Source organism: Balaenoptera acutorostrata, chromosome 7 (genome assembly GCF_949987535.1).
Source record: "Balaenoptera acutorostrata chromosome 7, mBalAcu1.1, whole genome shotgun sequence".
NCBI classification, from domain to species: Eukaryota; Metazoa; Chordata; class Mammalia; order Artiodactyla; family Balaenopteridae; genus Balaenoptera; species Balaenoptera acutorostrata.
This window is the reverse complement of record NC_080070.1, coordinates 1432914-1458837: the sequence shown is the minus strand read 5'-3', so window position 1 is coordinate 1458837 and position 25924 is coordinate 1432914. Positions and strand designations below refer to the sequence as shown.

The following is a 25924-nucleotide window of genomic DNA, read 5'->3' as shown; positions in this document are numbered from 1 at the left end:
AAATATGTTTTTCTTTTCTTTTAGGGTATTATAGATCTCTCTATTTGTTAATTAACAGCAAGCTTCCATCAAGTATTGAATATTCTGATTTATCTCGAGTTCCTATAGCAAAAATTTTGCTAGAGAATGTTTTAAAACCATTGCACTTTACTTACAACTCCTGTCCAGAAGGTGCAAGGTGAGAATGGAATTAATTTATTGATTTTGTAATTTCACAAGATTGTATGTGTCCAACAATAACTTTGACATAGGATGCTATGTTAAATATAGACTTGAAAGTCAAATTTTTGCTTTATTAGTGTGACTCAGTTTAAAGAAAAATGTACTTTTTCTATCTGTCCTGCACCCTAACATAAATTTATAATTCTGATGACCTGGTTATTTTCTTGCTTTCTAGAAGCTATCAAAAGTTAGCAAAAACACGGCAGAGTTTTTTTTTTTATAGGAAAGACACAACATTAAGTTCAGGGTAATCTAGTTGATATTGAAAGCTTAACATTGATTAGGAAGATATTTTGTGACCAGTGATTTGAATCAATGATTTTGTGAACAGTGTGTTTTGGTTTTATTAAAAGCTTCCATTTTTCTTTTTAAGGCAACAAGTTTTTACAGCCTTCACGAAGGAGGTCCTGGCAGCCCCCTTCACGGAGCAGGTCTTCCACTTTGTCATTCCCGCCGTGGCCGACGTGCAGACCGTCTTCCCCTATGAGCCCTTCCTGAATGCACTGTTGTCCATAGAGGCTCCACGCTCCAAGACCAGTGGTGGAGCGCCGTGGCTCTTCTACTTTGTTTTAACTGTTGGTGAAAATTATTTGGGTATGAAATACAAGATGTGTCTTACCCGAACTCACACAGAGGTGGTATTAGTGCATAAGAGCAGGGGGTGTGGTGGCGGGTGTCCCGTTGTTGAGGTGGCCTCTGGGGTGGGGATTTCTGGAAGGGCGTATTTGCTGAAGGACTGTGCCCTGGGCAGTGTCCCTGGGGAAGGTTTCCAGGCACAATGAAAAAGTCTGCTTTAAATACATATTATAAGGCCTCACAGATTAAGAAGAATTTTAGAGTTGAATGGGAGAACTCCTGGGAGTGCGGGGATGTTTTCCCCATTTATGCTAAACTGCTAATGTGCCTGTTGTAGAATTTTGGTATCTTCCTCTAGTATATTTTAATGCACACATCTATATATGAATTGTTAAAGTTTTAATAATAAGTCCTGGTCAGAAATGCCTCCCTGAGTACAGGAAAAATGTTAACCTGAGTTTTCCAGTTTCTTTTTGATCCCTTCTAATTAACGGTTGTAACTCATTGTTTTACAAAGGGACCCTCTCTGAGGAAGGACTGCTAGTGTATTTGAGAGTCCTCCAGACCCTCCTTTCTCAGTTGCCGGTTTCACCTGCCAACACAAGCTGTCAGGATTCAGCCAGTGACTCTGAAGATGAGAGTGGAGAGACAGACACGCAGACAAGTGCTCCAGTAAGCTCCCGGGTCCTACGCGTCCGAGCACAGCTTCATCTGACGTCGGAAGTCAGAAGCTTGTGTCCATCCTTATTTCTAATTATATAAGTAATACATCACGACATTCTTATTGCAAAGCCTTCAGCTGTAGAGATAAGGGCCCCTCACCTGCACTGCCGTCGCGCCCTTCCCCAGAGAGAGCCGTCCTCGTGATTGGACACGAGTTCTTCCATACCTTTTCCTTACGTCTGTCTGTACAAGGTTATGTGGAGATACATAGTTTTGTGTTTGGTTTTTTCATGTAAAATAGGGTCATCCTGTATATTAGTTGAATCATTACTCAGGAAATAGTTCCTAGGAGTGAAATGACTGGGTTAAAAGCTGCTAGTTCTCAGGAAGCGCACTTACTGTGTGTCAGGCACTATTCTACTTTTCCTTTTTTTAAAGAATTTTTAAAAAATAACTTTATTGAGATACACTTCACCATAAAATTCACCCTTTATTTTTTATTTTTTATTTTTTTTGAAAATCCTTTTTTTTTAAAGTATTTGTTTTTTATTTATTTATTTTTGGCTGTGTTGGGTCTTCGTTTCTGTGCGAGGGCTTTCTCCAGCTGTGGCGAGCGGGGGCCACTCTTCATCGCGGTGCGCGGGCCTCTCACTGTCGTGGCCTCTCTTGTTGCGGAGCACAGGCTCCAGACGCGCAGCCTCAGTAATTGTGGCTCACAGGCCCAGCCGCTCTGCGGCACGTGGGATCTTCCCAGACCAGGGCACGAACCCATGTCCCCTGCATTGGCAGGCAGATTCTCAACCACTGCACCACCAGGGAAGCCCTCACCCTTTATTTTTATTTTTTAAATATATTTTTATTTTTATCTATTTATTTTTAAAAAATTGGTTTTTTTTTTTTGGCTGCATGGCATGCAGCATCTTAGTTCCCCAACCAGGAATTGAACCCGTGCCCCCTGCAGTGGAAGTGCAGAGTCCTAACCACTGGGCTGCCAGGGAAGTCCCAGAATTCACCCTTTTAGAGTAATACACAGTTCAGCGACTTTTCCGTGTAGTAACATAACCGTGCAGCCGTCGCCACTGTCTAATTTTAGAGCGTCTTCATCACTCCACAAAGAAACCCCAAATCCATTAGCAGTCAGTCCCTTTCCTCCTTCTCCTCAGCCCCTAAAAGAAAACATGAGGTTAAGTTTCTTCTTACCCCGGCTTGTGAACAGCACACAACGTCTTTGGTCAATTTTCGCAAATTTTATAGGTGATAAATACCATGATTGGTTCTTAAACTCATTTTACGAACAGTGTCACATGTTACCTCCCTCTTCTCACCGAGTGTTGTCTACTGTGCATTTTCAAGGAATAAAAAGCCTTATGTCACTTATACGCACAATTTGTCTGCCACTGACATCTTTTTCTCTTAATTACACAATGGAAATGGCTTGAGGTGTGGCTGTACTAGGTTTTAGATATATATTTTTTTTGGTTAGGAAATTTCTCTTTGGTTAATGCCGAGTCTAGTCCCAAGAGCAATACACTTGAGAGTGACTCGTGCTGTGTGGGGTGGGAGTTGGGGGTGTCGAGTGAAAGGGCACAGAGGCTCCCTTAGCAGAGATGAAAAAGCTATAACAGGAGGACAGGGGGAAACGTGAGTGGTTGCCAGGGCTTAGACCAGGGCAGGGTTGATTACAAAGAGACAAAACAGAGTTTGGGTGGGTGCTGGAACTCTTGCATCTGTCAAAACTCAGAACTGCACACCAAAAAGTGTGAATTTTATTGCATGGTCAAAAAAAGAAGTGGGATCCTGTAGATGAAATGTAGATAAAACTTCTGTTTTTAGAAGACAGTTTGTTAATACTTAACCTTCTAGAGAATCTGTGAAATTGGCATACCTCATTTTATTGCACTGCTCAGATGTTCCATTTTTTACACGTTGAAGGCTTTTGGGAGTTCTTTGTTGTCAGGTGATGGTTAGCATTTTTTAGCAATAAGACATTTTTAAATTAAGGTATGTACATTTTTTTTAAAGACATAATGCTATTGCATTATGTATTTAATAGGCTACGATAGAGTGTAAACATAACTTTCATATGCACTGGGAAACCAAGAAATTCATGTGAATCACTTTATTTCGATGTTTGCTTTACTGTGGTCTGGAACCAAACCTGCAGTATCTCCAAGGTGTGCCTGTACAAAATGCGATTTGTATCTTAAATGAAGATAGATATAGATATAGATATAGATATATATATATATATATATATATATATATATATATATATATTAGATACATCTCTAATACAATGTTTTATTTGGTAGACTGTTATAAGTTACATAAATTATATTCATCCAGGTTTCCAAACAGTACAGTCAGTAATACCCAGTGTTGTATATATAGTCATTATTTTATACTCATATATATGTACATATATGAAAAAAGTATATATCTTTGGTTAATATCCCAAATAGGTAAACTGCATCGAGTATTAGCTCAGCTTTTAGTCAGTGAATCAGATATTCTAGAGAAGTTAAGCTGTAAAATAACAGGTTTATGTATTTCATTTGATGTTTTTTAAGTTGTTTAATATTCTGACTATTTTGCTTAAACTGTGGTATCTCAAATAATTTAAAATGAAAATTTTATCAGATGGCAATACGTTTTCACACATGTATGCTTAGTATAATGCAATCTGGAAAATATGAAATAAATTTTTCTTAAAATGTAAGGACTAAAAATATTGTCACATTAGTAAGCAAAAACTGAGTGTTCACAGTTCCTGTGTTGTTATGCTGGGCAAAATTGGTACCTACATAGATAATGACTTTGGATCTCCAGAGGATTTCAACTTACTTTAACAGGTGACTTGGTAGAGATACTGATACGTTCGTTGTGATGTGGATAATTTTTAGGTAATGCCTTTCTTATGTTTTCAGTTGAAGGAAAATAAGATTTTACGTTATCTTTGTAGTGTTGAGCTGAGTTCTAATAGAGCATGGTTAACTCAGACTAACCCATCTGGTGTGTTTTAGGAGGATGGTAGACTGTCAGTACCGTACATAACCGAGGAATGTCTGAAAAAGTTGGATACGAAACAGCAGACCAACACCCTGTTAAACCTGGTCTGGAGGGACTCCGCCAGCGAGGAGGCCTTCACGCTGATGGCGGCCATCTGCCATACCCTCATGGTGCAGCACCGCGTCATGGTGCCCAAGGCCAGGCAAGTCTCCTGGGCGTGGGTGCCTCGGTCCCCGGGGGCTCTCCTCCCTCTGCTGGCCATCCCCTCCCTCCAGCCAGCCTCATGGAAGATGAAAGTTTGTTTGTTTTTCTTTTCTAACCCAGCTAATACTGTTTAAGTCCTTTCCCTGGCCTTTGGCATGTTAACCAATCCAAGAAGCTCCTCTTGTGTGCTGTCTGGGATGAGGGGAGCTTAGTCCTGGCCACCCCTGTAAAAAGTCTTGACTCATGCCTGGATGGCAGAACCAACATATTACTTGTCTTTCTAGGCTTTTTCATAGCACTCTTTTTGTCAGAGCGCCCTTGACAGTTTACTTTGGTACCTGAAAAATTTTTGTTCTTCAAAACTTTGAAATGAACTTTTGAGAGGGACAAGAAACCTAGGAATTTAAATGTGGCTGATGAACGTGACAGTGACCTTAAACTATTGATATTCTGTCCCTCTATTTTGAGTGACAGCAGTTTCCTAGAATTTAACAGAACAATGCTCAGAGGAGCGCAGTGAGCCCGAGTGTAGTGGTTCCACTAGGAACCGAGGGGCCACCCTCTGTGAGGCGCGTGGGTGCCTGAGTCCTGTGTGACCGGACAGAGTCCCCTCTGTTTGTAAAATGCTATCCCGTAACATGAAAAGAGCTGTTTCTTTTGCTAGGAAAGCGTTCTTTGAAACGAGCTGTATGCAGGGAACTCATCACCTGCAGCTGCCTTGTAAACACTAATGCAGCCAACTAATTAGGTGCTGTCCTAGCTCACTGGTGTTTATTACCGTCGGACGCAGCAAGATGCCAGGGAAACTGCGAGCCTGGGATTAGGTGATGAGCTCTCTGTGGGCTAATTGCGTCAGAGCAGGATGTGAGATCTGAGGCTCTTGCAGCTGCACTGGGCCCCTTGCTTTTATTGGAGCACAGAGTCCATTGCTTTGGGTAGTAATGACTGGGTTTGATGCATCTCTGCCCTGGTCTGGGGTTTACCGGTGAACCACTTCCCAAAGGTGTTTAATGGTGAAGGAGCTTTATATGTAGCCTGGATTTTATGAGCACAGCACCTATTTCCTCTAAGAAAGTGCTCCAGGAATTTTATTTATGGCCTAAATATATTAGGTTTTGAGTATTTAGAATGTTTTTCATAGCTTATAAAAGAGCAAATAGGCTTATTTTAACTGTTGTAGATTTTAACCACTTGCAACTTTTTTTAAGGTATTTGAAAGATGATTATTAAATTTCTAGGCTGATAACTCACTCTCAACTCTTCCCAGGCTCATATTAGTCCCTCTTATTTTCAGGGTTGGGATTTGAGGTTTTAATTTCTGTTTAACATTGATTGTCAGGATGTATAAGGGAATTTGGAGGCCCTTCCTACATTGATAATGGAAAGATTTCTAAGGTACATGTTTAAGTAAAACAAAGGAAGATATAGAGCAATGAATAATTATCTTTTGTGTCTGAAAGGTGGAAAAATAAGAATGTGTATTTGTATTTGCATGAAGAAACTTGGAAGCGTTCACAAGAAGTTCATAGAAGCGATTACTCACACGTCTGGTTCTGCTGGGGAGGTTGAGGGAGGAGGAGAGGGTGGACTTGAACCCTGTACTTTTTAATGTGGTTTGAGCTTTGGATTATGGGAATTAGTTTAATTTTTAAAAATTAAGTAATGTACTGCCATCTCCTTTTATGAAAGACAATTTGTAAATCTTACCATTGAACTTGGAAATCTGAATAAATTTTTGGATTTAAAATTCATATTCACTAATTTTAAATATGAATAAATATTAACTGGTTATATTGTGGGAGGGAAGAAAAAAGCAGGCACTACCCCAGTATCTAGAGAACTAAGCCTAGAAAGTGGGGTATTTAAGTAGACACTTGAGGACAGCCTGTGGGCAGGCGCTCAGCTTTACCCCTGGCTGGCTCAGAATCAGGCTTAGCGGGCAGGGGTCTGGTGTTGTGTGGGGCGGATCCGCACTGTTGGGAAGTGTTGTCCACGCTGGACGAGGGCCTCGCTCGCTGCCGCCCCGTCTCCCTGGGGGCCGCCTGCTGCCCGCCAGTGACCCTGAGCCGTGTCTGCCCCTCCTCCTCCTCGTCCCTCTTCTTGAAGCCGTTTTGCTTTAGACACTGAATTCTCGTGAATTTCCCTTTCGTCTCAGGCTTCTCCTTCTCAGGGCTTTCTGTGGGTTCTTCTTTGTCTCTGTTACAGTGTTTCCTAAACCTTAGACTCTTCTCTTCCTGTTCAGTTCCTTAGTTCCTTTCTGCTCAGTGGGTCCTCTGGGTGATCTCGTCCACGCAGGCGGCTTCACCTGCTTTCCGGAGCTCCGGACTCCCATTCAGCCCCTTATTAGCAGGGGCCGTCCTCACGCTCCTTTCCTGCTGCCTGAGATTGAACTCAGCATCTTTCCCCTGAACCTGGGGTCACGCCGGGGCTGCAGTGTCCTGTAGGGCCGCCACTAGTGAAATGTGGCCGCTTCCCTTTGAATTAATTAAAATTACATAAAAGTACAAACCCAGTTCCTCAGTCACACCAGCCACATTCCGAGGGCTCAGTAGTCTCATATGTGTGGCCCGTGGCTGCCACATTGGATAGCCCAGCGTGGACCAGTTCCACCATCACAGAAAGTTCTAGTGGACAGCGTTGCCTGAGAGTTTGGGCTATCTCCGTAGTTCCCTGTCTGCATTGTCACCATGGTATGTGAGTGCTGCGTACTTTGTGTTGTGTTGCCAGACTGAATTGTCAGAAATATAACCCACATTATTTCATTCTCTTGCCTGAACGTCTAGCAGTGAATCCCTTTGGCTCAGGACAGCACTCGCCTCTCTTTGCCTAGTGCTGTGCAGTGCCCTCTCCTAATCCAGTGTTTGGTTACCCCCTCTAACTCCGTTTCTAGCCGTACAGTTAGGGCTTTTTGCCCCAGCCACGCTTCATTACTTTCATTTTCTTGCTATTTTTATGCCTCCAAGGTATTTCATGCCTCTCTCCTTTTGCCTGTGCTGGTGTCTGTCCAAAACGCCTCTGCCCTCCTTCTTGTCTTTTCTTGGCTGAATTGTCTCTTAGGGTCATGCAAAGGATATCATCTTTCAGAAGCCCTCCTGAGTTTGTATCCTGAGATTTCACCTGTAATTACAGCTTCTAGTGAAATTTTCATTTTATGGTAGGTACTCCCTTAAAAGTTGATTTTCAGGAGTTTGGGTTTATACTTAAGGTGGGTGGACGAGCATATTCTTTGGGACTTGGCTCTTCTGTTTCATTAACATCTAGAGACTCTGAAATGGAACTTTAAAGGTAGTGTTTTAAGGAGCAGAAAGGTTGGTGTTACAATTTTCCTCTAGTTCTCTTGTTCATACCTCATAAGCCATCAGAATCAGTTTTATTGTATCAGGTGCTTGATTTTTCTACCAAAAATTAATAGAATGAGCCAGCTTAATTGTGTCTTGTGTTATTAATCATTGTGATTTGGACTGTTGTGTGCCCTGGGAGCATATAGCCGTTTCCTCATCTGTTTTCTAAGCACTGTTAAGTAAATGTGATAATGGATACCCCCTTTCCTCTTGATTTGTAAGTTCATATCTTTAATAATTTGAGATAGAATGATTGTGCAAATGACTTCAGCGAAGAAAAATGCAAATTTGTGTTACATGGGTATTCCAGGAGTACTATATACTGTTCATGTTTTTGTAAACAAATTTTTATAGTATTTTAGAAAAAATACTGAGAATGTACCTACAGAGAGAAACAATTATTATTATTTTTGCCTATGATTTCATGCTTGCTTTTATTATCAGTGATATTTTTGGTATAAACAATAGATTTAAGCAGCTATTGCTTATTGTTATAATTTGCATTCTTACGAAGGTCAGATAAAATTTGTGAGCTTTTTGACATTTCAACACAATGATTTTATTATTGCCTATCTTGAAATCATATATAGATTATAAATGAATTGGCAATAGTTATTGTTAGAGGCATCAAATTAATAAAGTAGGCCTGCTTTAGTCAAATTTAAGAATATAATTTGTAGTGAGTTTTGAAACTTCTAAGAATTTTCTAAACATTTGAGGATGACAAGTCACAGGAAATACAAGTGAACTTGGAGAAAGCATACACAAAGGCTATTTAAAAGTTATTTAAAGTTTTTTTGAAAGAAATAAAAGGGAAGGGAATATCAAGGAAGGCATCTAAGGTAATGAATGCTGCTTTCTCCCATTTTAATTTAAACTAATATGAGGGAAGGCACATTTTTTGAATCGGTTTATCTTAAAATTAAAGAAAATTAATTACCAGGGGAAAGGGAACTGTCTGTTTACCCTGGTCATGGTTTCAGCACTGGGATGTTAGTTTAACACAGCTGTATGTCTGAAGCTTATCTTCTGCTCTTAGTTCCTAGTTTGTGAAGAAAATATGTTTTAGGTTGCTTCAAGCTGAAATACATCTTAAAATTTTTATTATCAGTAAGGCAATTTGGAGCTTATTTTTAGTCTTGCATTATTCACAGGTGAAATTTATATGTGTATTTTAATATTGCTTTTGCCAAAAAAGTGATACTTTCAGCAGGAAAACACAAAGTATCACATTTGCACTTGTGTGCGGCAAGAGCAGAATGGTCTTTGGGTGGGTGACTTGTCATATTTCTCTTACCTGTGACACCTTTACATACAGAGGAAGTCTCTGAGAATGCCTTGCTGTCATGACCTTTACTGCCTCTGTGTGAGCGGGAGTCTTCCATTGTGTTCTCTTTAATAACTTGAATAGTCCTTTACTAATTAACTCATAGGGTTGTCTCAGCTAAATAAAGCTTAATGGGTAATTTTTATTATATCCCAGTATATGTAAAGAACACTTCCTTAGCTTTGAGCAGTAAAGTCCCAAATAACCTTTATTAATTTATAAAAAAGGTTTAATAATTTGTTTTATTACTGCCTATTGAGTGGTTAATTTAGGAACTGTAGTTGTTTCAAAATTAACTTGAAAAAAATTAACTTGAAATATAACTTTTGACATGCGTAGCCATTAAAATGATGTTTCAGAAATATGTGTATGTATTCATGTGGAAAGATGTTAGTTACAATTGTAGGTGAAAAACTGTGTTGTAAGAGAATGTATTGGGAGAACCCATTTTTGTTTACATCTGTCCACCGTGTCTGGATGATTTATTCCGAGGTATTAACTGATTATTTTTGGGAAGATGGGATGAAATGTTGCTAAAGATCTTTTCCCTTGTGTTGTTGTTGTTAAGAAAAAAGAGCAAAGGAAACACCTACTTACGGTACGTTGTTCCTCAGACCTTTGAGGTGCCAAGTGTTAGTATTTATATTTAACACGAATTTAAGAAATCGTGTCAGTAAAATTATACTAGATGGTACACTCTTTTAAAAGACCTTAATTTCTTGATGAAAGAGAAAGAAGGCAAGCAGATATTACCTTCTAGAATTCCTTCATGTTGAAAGTTCATGTTTTTTATAGCTTTGTTTTTATTCTGTCTTCCATGGTTTATTTAATTGATCTCCTATGATTTATTGTGTTCTTACCATTTTTTGTTATACCAATAATTTTTGTTTTAATTTCTCAACCTAATGAATTAGTATAGTATTGTTACCATTTATTAAGTATGTACTTGTGACAAACATAACTCACTTTTGTAGAATCATCATATTTTTAAGCTGGAAAAGACCTTAGAATTGATGTAGCACAGTCCCCTCGTTTTCTGATAAAAACAGGTTGCTTTTGGTCTACGTGACACTTGAAGAGTGGTTGGGCTAAATGATCTAATAGATTCTTTCTAGCCTAAGATTCATGATTCTAGGTAAATTTCACATATTCTTGTATGCTTCCACTATTTTTTAAATGATTGTGCTTTTAATGCCATTTGAATGTCTCAAAATGCACCACACTAAAATTGGATTGGATTTTTAAAAACCAGTACTCCATAATCCCTGTTGTAGACTCAGAAATTGCTAATGCTGAAGAATCTATCTGGTGTTTTTGATTGAATGCAGGAAAATAAGCAATTAAATTTGAGACTTTTATATTGAAGAGTGACTTATTTATCTAAACCCTATTCCTTTCTCTTCCACTATGGGCATTTAAATTAATACACTTTTTGCAAAATTTAGTCTATTAAAATATTTTGTATTATACTCAGTACAGTTTACAGTAACTGTGGTAATTAACTCCATAGAGAATTGTGGATACACACTGCATAGTGCTTTTATTTAGTCAGATCGTCCAGTTAATGTTAATGGCCATTTCTCAGGAAAGGACCTGGGGGTGGTCTCAGGAGACCCCAGGGCTGGTGGTCGCACTGTTGAGGAGATAGAGGAGCTCTCTTCTAGTTCCTCAGGAGCCTGGGGGCTGCTACTTGCTCTGTCATAAGCTGACTTGACAACTTTGGGGGTCAGACACCGTCTCAAAGTTCTTTCCCCTGAAAATCCAGTGATTCAGTGTTAATTTCAGCATCCCATAAAAAGTAGATAGGACTAGATGATATATGGGTATTAAAAATACGGAATTCTGTCCTCAGAATACTTTCATCTTCAAGTTTTCATTCCGGGATCATTCCTTGTGCCTTCTCTAACACCACAGGGAAAGCTTTCGTGCTCTTCAGTTCTGCTTGCTACCCAGCTTTGTCTTTGCTCTTGTACCTTCTTGTTCTTCTGAGATGGTTCTAAAGTAAGATCACATCCCTCTCTTAAAACCGCATTTTCCTGCCATCCTAAACCTTTTTTACTGTGATTTTAGTCTCATAAGTTTGAAATTTGATTTTTGACTCCTGCCCTTCTAAAATTATACTAGATAGTACCCTCTTTTAAAAAGAGTGTAAAAATGTTTTGTGCAGGTTTTTTCTCCTGATTATAACTTTGTGACTAAAAATTACATCCTATTACAAAAATGCAGTATACTAAGTAAAGCTAATTTAAAGTTAAACTTGGTTACCCACAAAGTTCCTTAGCCTTTTTAATCAAATTGATATTATACAGGAGGGGTTTTTAAAGCCTTTAAAATATGTTTTTAGATTTAAATTAGTTTTGAGATGTTAGTTAACATTAAAAAACACATTTTTATGTGTTTGTTTTAAAGGGGGGATGTTAAAATCAGTTAGATATTAAAATATTTTTAATATTATTAAATATAAATATAAAGATTATTAAAATATTTTTAAAATGTTAATGTGTATTGGTAGTAATAATATTAACAATACATAATATTGTGATGTAGTAATATGTTATGATACGTACTCAGAGGGGCAGCAAACTCAACTTGTGCTTTAAAACGGCCCGCCCGGTTCTCTTTGGGGTTGGTCTCATAGGCACAGCTCAGGGCCAGCTTAGCTCCGTAACAGTAGACAGTGGCTCTCACAGTTGGGGTGCAAGGACTAGTTCTCATTTGTACTCCTTAAGCAGCCTGCTGTAGGAAGGAAGTGATTTGTGGTGTTAATACAGACATTTTCTAAATTGTACATTATTTTCAGTTTATAGCTTTTTTCTTTTTGAAGAAGTATATTGAATGAATATTTGCTAACTCTTTCTTATTTCCCCTTTTCCTTTTTAGGCTTCTCTACAGTTTAGCCTTCAATGCCAGGTTTCTGAGACACCTTTGGTTTCTCATATCTTCTATGACAACACGGATGATCACAGGGTATGTGTTATACAGACTTAGAAATTGAGCTTAAGGACATGGAAAGTGGCGATCTAATAAAAAGCACTGTAAGAAGGTACTTTTAAGTACTACTTATACTTAGCTTATTTCATATTAGAAGAAAAATTCTAGATGGTCTCAATTTCACGAAGTGAAAAAATTAATGCCTAACTTTACGGTTGTTTATCTGTGTATATTATTAACAGTATGGCTTTATCTGAGGGTAAATTGGTTTTAAAAATCCTAGTCAGGACTTCCCTGATGGCCTAGTGGTTAAGACTCCTCTGCAGGTGGTATGGGTTCAATCCCTGATTGGGAACTAAGATCCCGCGTGCCGTGTGGCACAGCCAAAAAAAAAAACAAAAAAAAAACTAGTCATGTTTTGAAAATCAGAAACTTGAAATTTCTTTGCTTCGTATGTCTTTTCTCTGCTTTTGATAGTGAAAATATAGATTAGAAGCAAGTTTATACCACCATTACAAACATTAAAACATATAAAGTATTGTAGAAATTGGTTTCTAAACCTTTTTGTTGAAATAATTTGATTTTTTATGTGAATCATGTAACTTGAAAGCTAGAATCTTTAATGTACATATTTATTGAATGCATAATATGTAGAGAATTTAATATTCAAAAATCCTTCACGGTAAATGGACGGAGGCCATTACCATGATGAATTTTTCCTCTGTCTGGGGTCTGAGCCAATCCTTGTGTACTGTAGTGTGAAAAGAAGTGTGTAACTCAGTTCACTGGAGACTCAGCTTCTAAAGTGTACTTGCACGCCGTGGCGATCACAGCCAGCACCATATTGCCTGCAGCCGCGGGCCAGCCTGTCCTGGGAAGCAAAGCACTTCTTCGTTTTAGGGCAAGCCTTTGGAAAGAAGAGGGTTTCCGTTTTTTTTAATATATATATATATATATATATATATATATATATATATATATATATTATATTATATTATTTATTTATTTTTGGCTGCGTTGGGTCTTTGTTGCTGTGTGCGGGCTTTCTCTAGTTGTGGCGAGTGGGGGCTACTCTTCGTTGCGGTGTGTGGGCTTCTCATTGCAGTGGCTTCTCTTGTTGCAGAGCACGGGCTCTAGGCACGCAGGGCTTCAGTAGTTGCGGCATGTGGGCTTCAGTAGTTGTGGCTCGTGGGCTCTAGAGTGCAGGCTCTGTAGTTGTGGCGCACGGGCTTAGTTGCTCCGCGGCATGTGGGATCTTCCCGGACCAGGGCTCAAACCCATGTCCCCTGCATCGGCAGGTGGATTCTTAACCACTGCGCCAGCAGGGAGGGAAGTCCTCCTTTCCTTTTTCAAACAAATTTTATACTCCTTTGAGACAAGAAATAGCCTTCCTGGTGGGTGAGTTTGGGGTGTCCAGCATTTCACTGTGCATCCACCTGCAGTCTCCCTTGGTCTGTGACACGGTACACGTGTGGCGCTCTTTGGGTCTCAGGCTTGTCACTGTGGTGTGTGGAGGACGAGATGGTCCCGTTTCAGCGCCTTCGGGTGAGTCCCAGCCAGCCCTGTGCCAAAGGAGCCCAGGTCCAGTCCTCTTCTCACTGCTAGAGGAAGGGCAGGGTACTCGTAGCGTAACTTTGAGTTACTTTCATGTTTTTTTCATGTAATTTTAATGCATCTTACATGACTGAAGGGAGTTTTGAATGACAGCACTGGAGCTGATGAAACTCAGAAGGGTGGAGCCATGTATCTCGTATCAACAGTGTGCAGCAGCAGGAGAGATGTGAGAGAGATAGCCGAAGGTCTAGAAAATATCTTTTATATCCTGTTATTTTCAAATTAAAATGTAAGGTTTCTAGTTGTGTGCGTGTGTGTGTGTACTTCAAACACTTATGACTATGCCCGCCTTGGCATTCACGAATGACAGGTTTGTTTAGGGCAAAAGAAGATTGGGGATCATTGGAACCGGAAGTTATCATTGATCTCCAAGTGTCTCAGCTTAGCAACAGAGGTCCTGCCCTGGCTCTGCCTGATGGTTGCCTGTTTGTTTATGGCATTTGTCTCCTGGTGAGGAGATGGAGTCATGGCGTGTGAAAGAAAAATGAGATAGTATTGATTGTATTAAATTATTAATATTATAAGTTAGTAAAGTTATACAAATTTTTAAAAACTCATTATTTCTTGAAAGCTCATTTGAGAATGAATTTCTTTGTAATTTAATTTATTAAAATAAAGTCCCTCAAGAAACTTACAGTGTATTAACACATTCCTAATGTGTATCTCATCCTGTTTATTATTGGAATACAGTTAAGATGAAATGCCTGATTTTCCTGAAAATGGCTCTAAGTGTAACTTGAAAACATCGATGGTTTCGTGGCAGGACTTACACAGCCGGGACTTCTGAGCTTCAGCGAGCATAGGGCTCATTAGAGGAGCGTGTCAGAGTGCAGACTTTGCCCCAGCCCTGAGGCTTGGGTTCGGGGCCTGGGTTAGAAGCCCGGATCTGTGGCCTCACGGGCTCCGCGGTGACCGGGCTGCAGGTTAAGCTGGAGGGGCGTATGGGCAGCTGGTTTCTGTTTTCTGATAGGCCTCGCTTTACCAGAGCCTAACCTGAGGGTGTTTTGCCCTGTCACGGGCCTGTGTGGTGAGGCTGGTGTGGTTCGTTTATTGCCTTTAACTCAGTAGGGCCTGTTTTGAGTATATCCTGCCCATTTCTTTTCACATTGACTCCAGTGGTTAGTAGTACTTACAGTAGCCCTCTTAAAGCTTTTCAAGGCAAGAATGCATTCACTAGAAGCTTCTAGAGACGACGAGAAGCTCTTTCACTTAAGGGGGAGGGGGGCAGTTGCCCGGCCCCCTGTGGAAACCCCTGTTCTGAGGGTGTGTACAGAGGTGAGGGTTTGTCTGAGGTCTCGTCTGTGCTCCTAATCCAGCCAACTCTCCGAGTCACGAATCAGTGTCTTTCCTTTCATTACGGTAAATTACGGACTTCTTATTTGCACATAAGTCTTTGACCTGTTTTGAGAGGAGTATCTGAGTCAGTGTTGATGGCGGAAAGAGCAGCCAGCAGAGAATCAGGAGACGTGTTTCATTTCAGTCCCAGCTGGATGAGGCCCCAGGCGCGCCGCTGACCCTTCCTGCCCGTGACGCTTCCTCTCATTCACATGAACACGGTTAATTCCTTTTGCCTACCTCACAGGGCGTTAAAGAGAACAAATAAACTAATGGTGAATAATTGCCCTCATCTTTCTTTAGGGAAGCAGTGTAAGAGTTTCATGCGTCCTGGCATATATGTGCATAACTGACGCCGATGCTGAATTTAGACCCAAGGATTATTGACGGGTCACAGCTGAAAGCGGCTTTATCGCCCTCTTAGATTCAGGAAATACTTTCTCCGCGTTGCAGCTGCTTAACTCGACCTGTGCCATGTCCCCCTAAATAGTGTTTGTCAACATTATCCATTGTTTTTGTACTTATGCAGTTAGTGACAAGGGAACTAAAAGATACAAACTGTTAGTTTTACCAGTATCAGCAAAACAAATGACCGTACCCTTTTGTTCTCCTGTGTGGATGGGACAGGGCTAGGCTGGGTGGGGGTGACCTGGGGGAGAAGGGGGCTGCTGTCCTCTTGGGACTTGGCCACTGCTGTGCGGTGCCCCAGGCACACAGCCTTTTTCTGTCGTCCCCAGGTTGGCGAGGAGGGAAGACAGCGTGCCTGTCCCTTTGTGTCTGCCCTCACTGCACTTATATTTTGCACGGATGGCTTTCACTCAGCGTGGTGCTCTGTGCTGAGCGCTGGGGCCGCGCGGGGCGCTGGCCCGAGTGTGCTGCTCCTCGGCGGGAGCCGAGCCCAGGCTGCACAGCCGGGCCCTGCGCTCCAGCCCCGGTGGTGGCCTGCTGTCTCCTGAACTGTGCCCCGTGGACACCCTAGAGCTCCAGGTGGCTCATCCGAGCTGACCAGAGCCCCCAGCGAGGACAGCGCCTCAGCCAGGCCTCAGCTCCTGCTCTGCTCGCCCATGTGACTTGGGACAGCGGTGGGCTGGCCCCTGGGGAATTTGCGGTCCTGACTCCTGGTCACATGTCGCCTCCTAGATAACTGTGGTTTGGGGGAAATTGATGTTCGAGGTGCAGGTGCGGATGGAGGAAGATGAGAGATCGATCTTGCCCACAAGGTCTGCGAACCCAGGACCGCCGGACACACTGGAGCGGCGGCGGGGCTTTATCCTTGGGGAGGAGCTCACGGGGAGCCTCTGGGAGCTGAGTGCTCCGCGAGGGAGGGAGCCGCGTTTAACCAGGAGGGAGAAGGAGACGTGATAGCTCGCAGCTCTTGGGAGGGGAAAGAGACCGGGCGGTCTCGGGACTCCTCGTAAAAGTGGGAGCAGTAACCAGTGACGGTAACGGGGCTGGTAGGTGGAAACAAGGCCCAGCATCTAAAGGGGAGACAGCCTGAAGGTTCTAATTTGGGCTCAACATTTCACTGTTTTGAATGTTCCTAAATGTAAGTGGCTGGATAAATTTTTCATGAGACCAGACCCATCTGCCTTTGTAGAGGGGAAAGGGGGTGGTTTTCAACATAAAAGTAAAGTGTGTGTCTTTAAGAGTGACGTTACTTACTCTCTGTTCTTCCAGTGAACCTTGGGACCACTGGCTCACTCTCAAATTACTAAGTTTATCCAGTTGAAGACAGTAGCAGGAGCATTAATAAAGACTGGTGGCTTGGTGTCCTATTCTTTAATTTATGTTATTTGTTAACCTATATTATTAGAATGACTTTGCCTCCCCTGGAAGTAGTTTAATTGCTAATGTAAACGTTATTTTCCCTGATTATATTTGTCTGATGTCATGTCTTAATTTGTTCCCAAACTAAATCATTGTGGGTTTTTTTCTCCTTTTTCCCGATTCTAGGTCTATGGTACCATTGCTTCAGGTGATATCAAGGGGTTCTCCTATGTCTTTTGAAGATTCTAGTAGAATCATCCCACTCTTTTACCTTTTCAGCTCCTTGTTTAGTCATTCACTGATTTCCATACATGATAATGAATTCTTCGGTGATCCCATAGAAGGTAAGAATTTTGAGGAATTGGTTTGTTGCTGGCCTCATGGCCTGTCCATTTTCATAGGTGATAGAAAAGTTTTAAGCCTTTCAAGTCTTTCAGTGTGTGTTAAGAAATGGAAAAAAAAAAACCCAAATATGATAGAAACTTGGATTATGTGTTTCAGTTGTAGGTCAGAGACAATCATCAATGATGCCTTTTACTTTAGAAGAGCTGATAATGCTGTCTCGATGCCTTCGAGATGCGTGCTTAGGGATCATCAAGTTGGCTTATCCAGAAACAAAACCAGAAGTTCGAGAAGAATATATTATAGCATTTCAAAGTATTGGAGTTACTACTAATTCTGAAATGCAGCAGTGTATACAGATGGAACAGAAACGATGGATTCAGTTATTTAAGGTAATGAGTATATGAACATTTTTGTTTACTGAGGTTAAATAATGTACAGATTTTTTTTGAATTGACTCATTTTAGAAGAATAGAAATACAGGTTTGTTTCAGGCATAATTGTTAGTTTGAAAAACTTTTAAGAAAAGTCATTTTCATTTTACATTTGCCTCCTTTTAAAGCCTTGTTTCTACATTGTTACATGTATCTTTTATAAATTGCCCCAAGTACTTCCAATGACAAGGTGATGTATAGTTGAAATTTTTTTTAATGTTTTCAGTTTTATTTTTCACTAAAAAATCTCTTACAGATTTTATGTATTTAATCTTTTAAGAAATTGAGTAACAAAGGTAGAATAAGATCATTAACTTAATGCAAGTTGAATATAAATTATTTTAAAATATCTTCATTTTTAACCATGCAGAAAGAGAAGTTATGAGTTACCATGGCTGGAATGTTGGCAGGAAACCACCACCACTGAGAATAGAACTATTGGGGTAGAAAAAAAGAAAAGAAAAAGGGTGCTTGACTTCCCATGAAATTTCTGCAGCAAACACATCTAGTCAGCTAAAATCACTCATTAAAGGAGTAAGAGCAGAAGAAATGCATTTTCCAAATTGAATGCTAGATTTACAGTCCGTTTAATACTGGCGACCTCTCGCACGCTAATGTTCAGTTCGAGTCATCAGCTGTCCCTTTAGGTCTTTTATCACTGCTTTTGTCAAGCTATCTATTTAATTGAAAGAAGTTAATTGAATGAAAATGATCAACTAAGCTTGTATTAATATTGCTAATGGAACTTTCTTCTTGGCCATATTTGGAGAAAGATGTCAAGCTAGACTTTAGGAAAGGCCCATTAATGCTTGCACTTAACCTGATGGGCTAATTAAGGACTGCTTATTCATCCTATGAGCACACGATAGGCTCTGTCCAGCCCATTCTGCCCGATTTTACAACACATTTCACTTATGAGCACGAGCATTAGTAGCAGTGAGAGTAACTGATAATGTTTTGATTGCACTGAATACAGTGCTAACGCATCATTGAATTTATAATTTGTGCAGATTGATGTAATATATGTTTGCACAATTTATTTCAATTACCTCTCTCTATATTTCTAAGTAAACTTTTAGGGTCACTTGTTGAGCCCTTTAATATATCCTTGCTTAAAGACTGACACTTTTGCATCTTTTCTAAGTTAAAAATAAGCTATATCGCCCATTTAAAACTTGTAATTCTTATGGAAGCTTTTCCTGGATATGGGTATTCATGGTAGCATGTATGTTTTTCTTTTAAGTATTTAATTAAACTCTGGGATCTTTGTTAGTAAAACTTTTCATTATGTATGTTATCATATTTTGTGTACAGTATCAGATCATTTCATTATTTTATAGCATCTATACAGAATTTCATAATTTTCATGTGACAGGCTTATCTTTAGGACCCAGAAGCGTCTGAATTTAATAATGCTGTATAAGGTGCTTTTTCCCTGGTCCTATTTTATTTTGCTTAACCATTAAATGAAAATTTTGTAGTGAATTTTTTCTTATGCCTCAAAATGACTCATTACTACTTTATTAAGGATTGAGGGTTGTTTTTTTTTTTTAAGAATTAGGGTAAAAGTTCACCTTTTTTGGAACAGGATTGTTTTAGGTTTGAAATTGAGTTGTTATAAAGATCTTCTGAGTTTAGAACAGACTTGTTTGAAGACAAGTTTCTGAATGAGATTCCTGTTCTTTGAAAAAGATTTTTTTATTTTGTACTGCCTGCTATTGAGCTGAGCCCAGAAAACAAAACAAAACAAAATCAAGGCAAGTCTTTGAAAGGATTCAGCTGCTATTAGTTTTTCTTTTAAGAAAAAATTATCCTTAATATGAAATAATAAGAATTTAACCCTCAGTGATTGCTGTGTTTCAGACAATATTCTAAGGGCTTTACATATATTAGTTCATATAAAGCAATAATTCTGTGAGGAGGATACTATAATTATCCCCATTTTACAGATGAGGTCACATAGCTAGTAGATGATGGAGGCAGCGTGTGAACTCAGCTGCTCCTCTCCATTGTCCCTCTGAAAAGTATGAAAGTAAACGTTTAGCATTTTCTGTATATTTCAGTGTCAGATTTTAGCTGAAGAATTCAAGGTAGAATCAACCAAAGGAAGTAGTAGCATTTTGCCAATGACTTCCTGCCTTCTGTTGATTTTGACAGAGTTGCACATGATGAGACCCGACTCCTTCAACCACCAACCATTTTCATTTTTCAGCCTCCTGATGGTCCTCTCAGACTAATTTCTGAGAGAGGCTCTGGGGGCTGGTCACAGAACATAGACTTTTAAGTGGATGGAGTCATCTTTCTTTGTCACTGTAAGAATTGAGGTCAGTTTCCAAGCCCTGCATTGACACTGCTAAAACAGTTTATGCATTTATCAAATTTATAAACTCCTCTTGAAGTGTAATTTACAGCTATAATCGCTTTAGCCCTGTGAGGTGATGGGAGCTCCTGTTTGATTTGCCTTTGTGTGCAGCTGCCAAACTGAACTGGAGCCGCCTGAAAGGAGGGACCGGGAGGGAGGCCTCGTGCCCGCCTTACCTGCGTGCACCGGACAGACAGACAGGGCTGCAGTATGAGGGAGTTTCACTTTCCTGGTGGTTGGTTTGCATTTTTCAGTTTCGAAAAGACTCTTTAAAAAAGTTAACCATGAAAGCCACAGCAATGCCTCGTTGTAACGGAAACGTGCCGCTATTAACCGTCAGTGTCGGCCAGTGAGGCGAACCCAGGCTCCCTTCGAGGTGGCAGAGCTGCCCCGTGTCCTTCTCTATGTTTGACTTCAAGAAATAATTTTGTAGTGTTTTAAACATGCTGCAGAATACTTTGGCTTTTAAAATAAACCAACTTTAACAAATAGTCACTGTTGACAGCAGGAATCCTTACACTTAATGACTTCAGTAGGCTAGGGTGTCGTTGTTGTCGATTATTTAAGCACCCGCGGTGTTGATCCCAGGACATCGGCTCCACCCTGGCTGGGGAGTCATAAGTGAAGTGGACGGAGTCCCTGTTCTTTGAGTGTCGCTACATAACGAAAAAGAGAGACCTTCAACGGACGATGTTGCGCTAGAGCAAAGCTAAGAGCACGCGGGATGGAGAAAAGAACTGCTCAAGTCCTTCTGAACTTTGGATTACACTAGGAAAATCGTCATTCTGGCCTTTCATGAGATGATAATCTTAAGAGCTGGTACTTCACTGGTTTTTCTTGTATTTCATTTTAAAAAAAAAATCATTTATTTATTTTTGGCTGCGTTGGGTCTTCGTTGCTGCGCACGGGCTTTCTCTGGTTGCGGCAAGCGGGGGCTACCCTTCTTTGTGGTGCGCGGGCTTCTCATTGTGTTGGCTTCTCTTGTTGCGGAGCATGGGCTCTAGGTGTGCGGGCTTCAGTACTTGTGGCGCGCAGGCTTAGTCGCTCCGTGGCATATGGGATCTTCCCAGACCAGGGCTCGAACCCGTGTCCTTTGCATTGGCAGGTGGATTCTTAACCACTGCACCACCAGTGAAGCCCTGTATTTCATTTTTACATATTCTTCATTATGAAATCAAAATCTAAAAAATTCTTTATTGTATATTTATCACATCACACATTTACCACACTTAGGTACCCATAAATTATGTGCTGTGTCCTATGCTTTGTTTTGAAGTTTTAAAATAATTACCTAAGATGTTCGAATTTACATACCAGATTTAAGATAAAAAGAGATTATTACAGTTGCCTTTCAAGATTTGGACTATATGTATTTTTTTGTTGCAATAATAAAGCTAAATATCAGTGATCTCCATTGAGAAATATCATAGTTGAACATCCGTTGCTTTAAGTCATCATCAGATATACTATTATTTATATATATAAATTTATTCTATGATGTAATATATGTAATGCTTAAGATTATTTCCCTAAGTTCATGATTTTCTTGTGATCATCATAGCCAGTGAAGTTTCATACATACAGTAATCTTGTGGAATAGTGCGTGTTAATTCAAAATCTTTAACTTGGACCGTTGTCAGGTGTGATTTTTATGAGTCATCTGTGTGTTTCTAATCAGTCATCTGCTTGGTCCTTTTAACACTGGGGTTAAGGGAAACCTGCTTGTAGGTGTCACCTGTTCTGTTTTTTGTTGTTTTTCTTTTGTCTGCGTGGCTTGTGGGATCTTAGTTCCCCAACCAGGGATTGAACCCTGGCCCTCAGCAGTGAAAGCGCAGAGTCTCAATCCCTGGACTACCAGGGAATTCCCTGGTATCACCTGTTTTTTATTTCAGTGGCGAATAATCAAACATTCATAACAGTTTTGTGCATTTCTGAGTATTTGCTTCAGTAATTTTGTTAGTTTTTGAGTATTAAAGTTTAGATCCAGCACGGAAGAAGATGACATGGGAGACAAGAGTTAAACGTATCATGTAAAATATACTACTACTATATTTATAACTGTTAAAGTCTGCCAAAACTGTATTGAATGAGGTACGTGTAGTTATCCCAGTGTCTGCTTGTTTGCTGTTTTATTTCATATTTCTTAACACACTGGTTCTCAAGTCTCACTGTGTTCCACGATCTCCTAGGGATCAGTTAACAATTATTGACGGGCTCACCTCAGGTGAACTAAGTTCCAGTTGCTGTTGGTGGTGCCTGTTGGGGTGTTTGTCAGCAGGAGGTTCTGAAATGCAATTGGGTTGACCCACAGGCCTGACTGTGCGGTGAATTCCCTTTGGGCAGATATTAGTAACCTCTGATCTCAGTTTGCAGACTTGTACCCCATGACTGAAGTTAATCCTGCCAGGCTCTGGGTGCTGGTCCTGTCTTCTGTAGTAGGCATATCTGTGCGAGGAGATTTGATAAAATTAACTGAAAGAGAAACTGTCTTTTGATCTCAACACTGGGCGTCTGTATTGATCCAGTGTAAAATCATTACTTCAATTTTCCTTACCTGTGACACTCTTTTGTCAGTTTACGTGGTTTTTTAATAGTTACCTATGTAAACTTTGCTTTTTCAGTACTAAATATTTCTAGCAGTTTGTGATACTGAAAATGAATGCAGAGAAAGGGAATGTGTTTAAAGGTGTTCTGAAATCACAGAATGGATCCAGTTAAAATTTTCATGGTTACTTAAAATTTGTATTTTTCTCTAAAACTTAGAAGAAAAATAGTTAAAGGAGAAGAATGTTTTTTAGGAGATCTGACATTTCTAAAATATTTGGGGAATTGGTCCAGGGCTCATATTGCCAGATTTAACACATGAAAATATGTGTCACCCAGTTAAATTTGGATTTCAGATAAACAGCAAATGCATTTTACATACAAATATGTCCTGTGCAATATTTTGGATACATTTATACTTTTTAAAAATCAATATTTGAGACATATGCTTCGAATAAAGCAATATTTGGGTCATATTTATACTAAAAAATTCATTTGACGTTTATCTGGAATTCAGCTTTGTCTAGGTGTCCTGTATTTTCTCTGGCAGTCCTATTTAGGGCTCGTCTTCAAGTTTGCTTTCCTGTCAGCTTTAGTTTGTTAAGATACGCTTTTTCCACAGTGCCGTCTGTTGACATCCCTTCCTTGCCGTATCTCAGGCCCACATCACTTTGTACCTTCTGCTTTCCTCCTTTCTCCCCCGACCCCCCGTGCCTCCCTTCCCACCTCTCTCTTTCTCTCCTATATTTTTGAAAGAGGATCAGTGATACTAGGATAGGACATTTTATGTTACTTCTTTTTCATATTTAGAATATGAAAATATGAAAGGGAATGCCATATATTGAAACTTTATAATGTTTAATTTCACAGTAATTTAAAAGAGGAATGTAAATTATGGCATTAATTACCTCTTAGATAGTTTGATAATGTTTGTGACCTATAGAAAAGAAGTGTCCTCATCAGCACAGATTGGATGGTGGTGAGTACCAGGAGGTGGATGACGGCTCGCTCCTCGGGGTCAGGCAGCTGTGAACTTGGGCGTGTGCAGTGGGGATGGTGTCAAGCGTCTGGGGTGTTGTGTGAGAGCCATAAGTTAATGGGTACAATTAAATAAACACACATAAGTGTTTGTCAGAAAGCACGTCTTTTGTCAACAGTTGTGGTGTGTTGGGGGTAAATTTCAGCACAATGTCTATTAAATCCAAATATACTCAAAATACCGATGTAATTGGTTAGGTAAAAGGAGAGGTAAGACATAATGTGCGTTCTGCCACAAGACTGTACTTCACTCTCCACTGTTGGAAGAGCATCTGTTGGTGCGATCTGTGTGGACCCGACTGAATTTGTCCCAGACCCAGAGAGCACATGGAATGAACTTATTGGGATCTCGTCTTTTCTTCTGAAGAGCGGTAGCGAGAGGCTTCCCAGAGTTGGTGCCGTAGGTCAATGGCCTTACTCTGTTTATGCCCAGCAGTTAACCAGATAGAGCCAAAGACCAGGCCTTTCTCAGTCTACCTCAGCTGCACTTAAAATCAGTCATCGTAAAACATTGCATGTGTGTAACCTGACCCCGGAGCAACTGACTGCTTACCTATGCTCGTTTCTGCTGATTCAAAAAGGACAGTACCATAGTATTACAATAGGCTTTAAAATACCACAAGGTAGACATCACAGCTAAATTGGCAAGATATATCCACCAGTGTACAAGCTGTGTTCTAGATCTTGAGAGGTTTTTGCTAATGTGGTTTTGTCTGGATGGCCAAACCGCTCAAGCATTACTTTTTCTCTGTCACTGGGCAGATCATCCAACCGGTGTTGGTGTCATAGTGGCCTGAGATATCAACCAAGGACCCTTTCTTACCCACTTTTGTTGGACACACAATGACATTTCCTAGTTTTTTATTCAAATTATATTTTACTGAATTAGAGGCAATGTGTACAGAAGTCTGGCTGACTTTTTCAGAAAATACCATCATAGTCATTAACTACATAGTAGTTGTATGATCAACTCCTGGTTGTAAAGGTTTAAAACTTTGGTTTTACAACTTTGTGTTGGTTTATCTTTGTTTATTACAAAACACATTTCTATTTAATGTATAACTTCCATGTCTTTTTTAAATAGACAGTACCATTAAGATCTCTTTAATCGTACATCACAGAATTTATTATACAGTTGTCCATCATCAGGTACCTACTAGTTTTCTAGGTAGGTACTTGGGTTCTGTTCATGGGGGGCTTACCGCACAGCCAGAGAGGGGCAGATGCTCATCGGGAACAGCAGTGAAGGACTAGACCATGATAATGCGGGGGATTGGGTAGCCAGAGCGTGGGGGGAGGCTTTCTGAAGGACGTTACGCTGAGTTTGCGTGGAATTGCACTGGGACGCAGACCTAATTCCAGAGGCTTGCGTAAGGGAAACACTGAAATCGTCTTTTCTTTTTGGAAGGTTGACAGGTGTGTCTAGGACACCACTTCCCGCCCCCCACCCCTCCCCCACTGCCAGCAGCCTTGAATAGAGTGTTTTTCAGATAAATAAGAAATGTGTTTTACCTTAGGGAAATTGCTGTACTTGGAGATGTCTTTTATTATAGCTCAAATGGGCTAATACGTTTCCCCCATTTGTGTTTTAAAACTTAATTACTGTCTCCCTTGCAGTTTTTAAGAAATCAGCCCTTGCACACATTTGTGTTAATCATTTTCCTCTCTTTGCCGGTAGATATTAACCGCTTTGTACCTAAAACTAACTCCTGTAATCACAGAACGAGGCACTTTTCTGCAGACTGACCTGGTGGCAGTCTAGCCAGCTCTTCACCGCGGAAGCCTGCGTCCTCAGGCACGGAGGTGAAGCGGAGCCGCGGCCTCTCACTCCTGACCAGAAGTGTTGCCGCAGTTCCCGAGCCTGCGTGTGACGTGTTCCTGTTCTTCCTCTCAGGTTATCACCAACCTAGTGAAAATGTTGAAGTCCAGAGACGCGAGGAGAAATTTTTGTCCTCCCAATCACTGGCTGTCAGAGCAAGAAGATATTAAAGCAGATAAGGTGTTACTTTTAAATCTTTTAAATATTTTTCATTAAACGTACTTTTTCAGCTTTTATCTTTTGGGGGAGAAGAATAAATCCTTTAAAGTTGTTTAACTTATTATGTAACTAAATATTAACAGTAAACTTTTGTGTTACTAACTCTTAGTTCACCTAGTAGAACGTAGAGCAATATCATTGGCTTCCACAAGCATCCTGCATTTGTTGTTAATCCTA

At 40.2% G+C, this 25924-nt stretch overlaps 1 protein-coding gene across 3 annotated transcripts in view; it reads left to right on the top strand.

Annotated features, from left to right (window-relative positions):
• The window catches only part of UBE3C (ubiquitin protein ligase E3C), a 117679-nt gene that overhangs the window by 39424 nt on the left and 52331 nt on the right, over positions 1-25924 (top strand). For all 3 annotated transcript variants that reach the window (XM_057549557.1, XM_057549556.1, XM_007165469.2), the window contains exons 7-14: positions 25-178; positions 596-816; positions 1316-1470; positions 4485-4672; positions 12223-12309; positions 17176-17333; positions 17491-17723; positions 25604-25708. In XM_057549557.1, the coding sequence (XP_057405540.1) occupies positions 25-178; positions 596-816; positions 1316-1470; positions 4485-4672; positions 12223-12309; positions 17176-17333; positions 17491-17723; positions 25604-25708 (1301 nt within the window). The remainder of the gene's footprint in view (positions 1-24; positions 179-595; positions 817-1315; positions 1471-4484; positions 4673-12222; positions 12310-17175; positions 17334-17490; positions 17724-25603; positions 25709-25924) is intronic.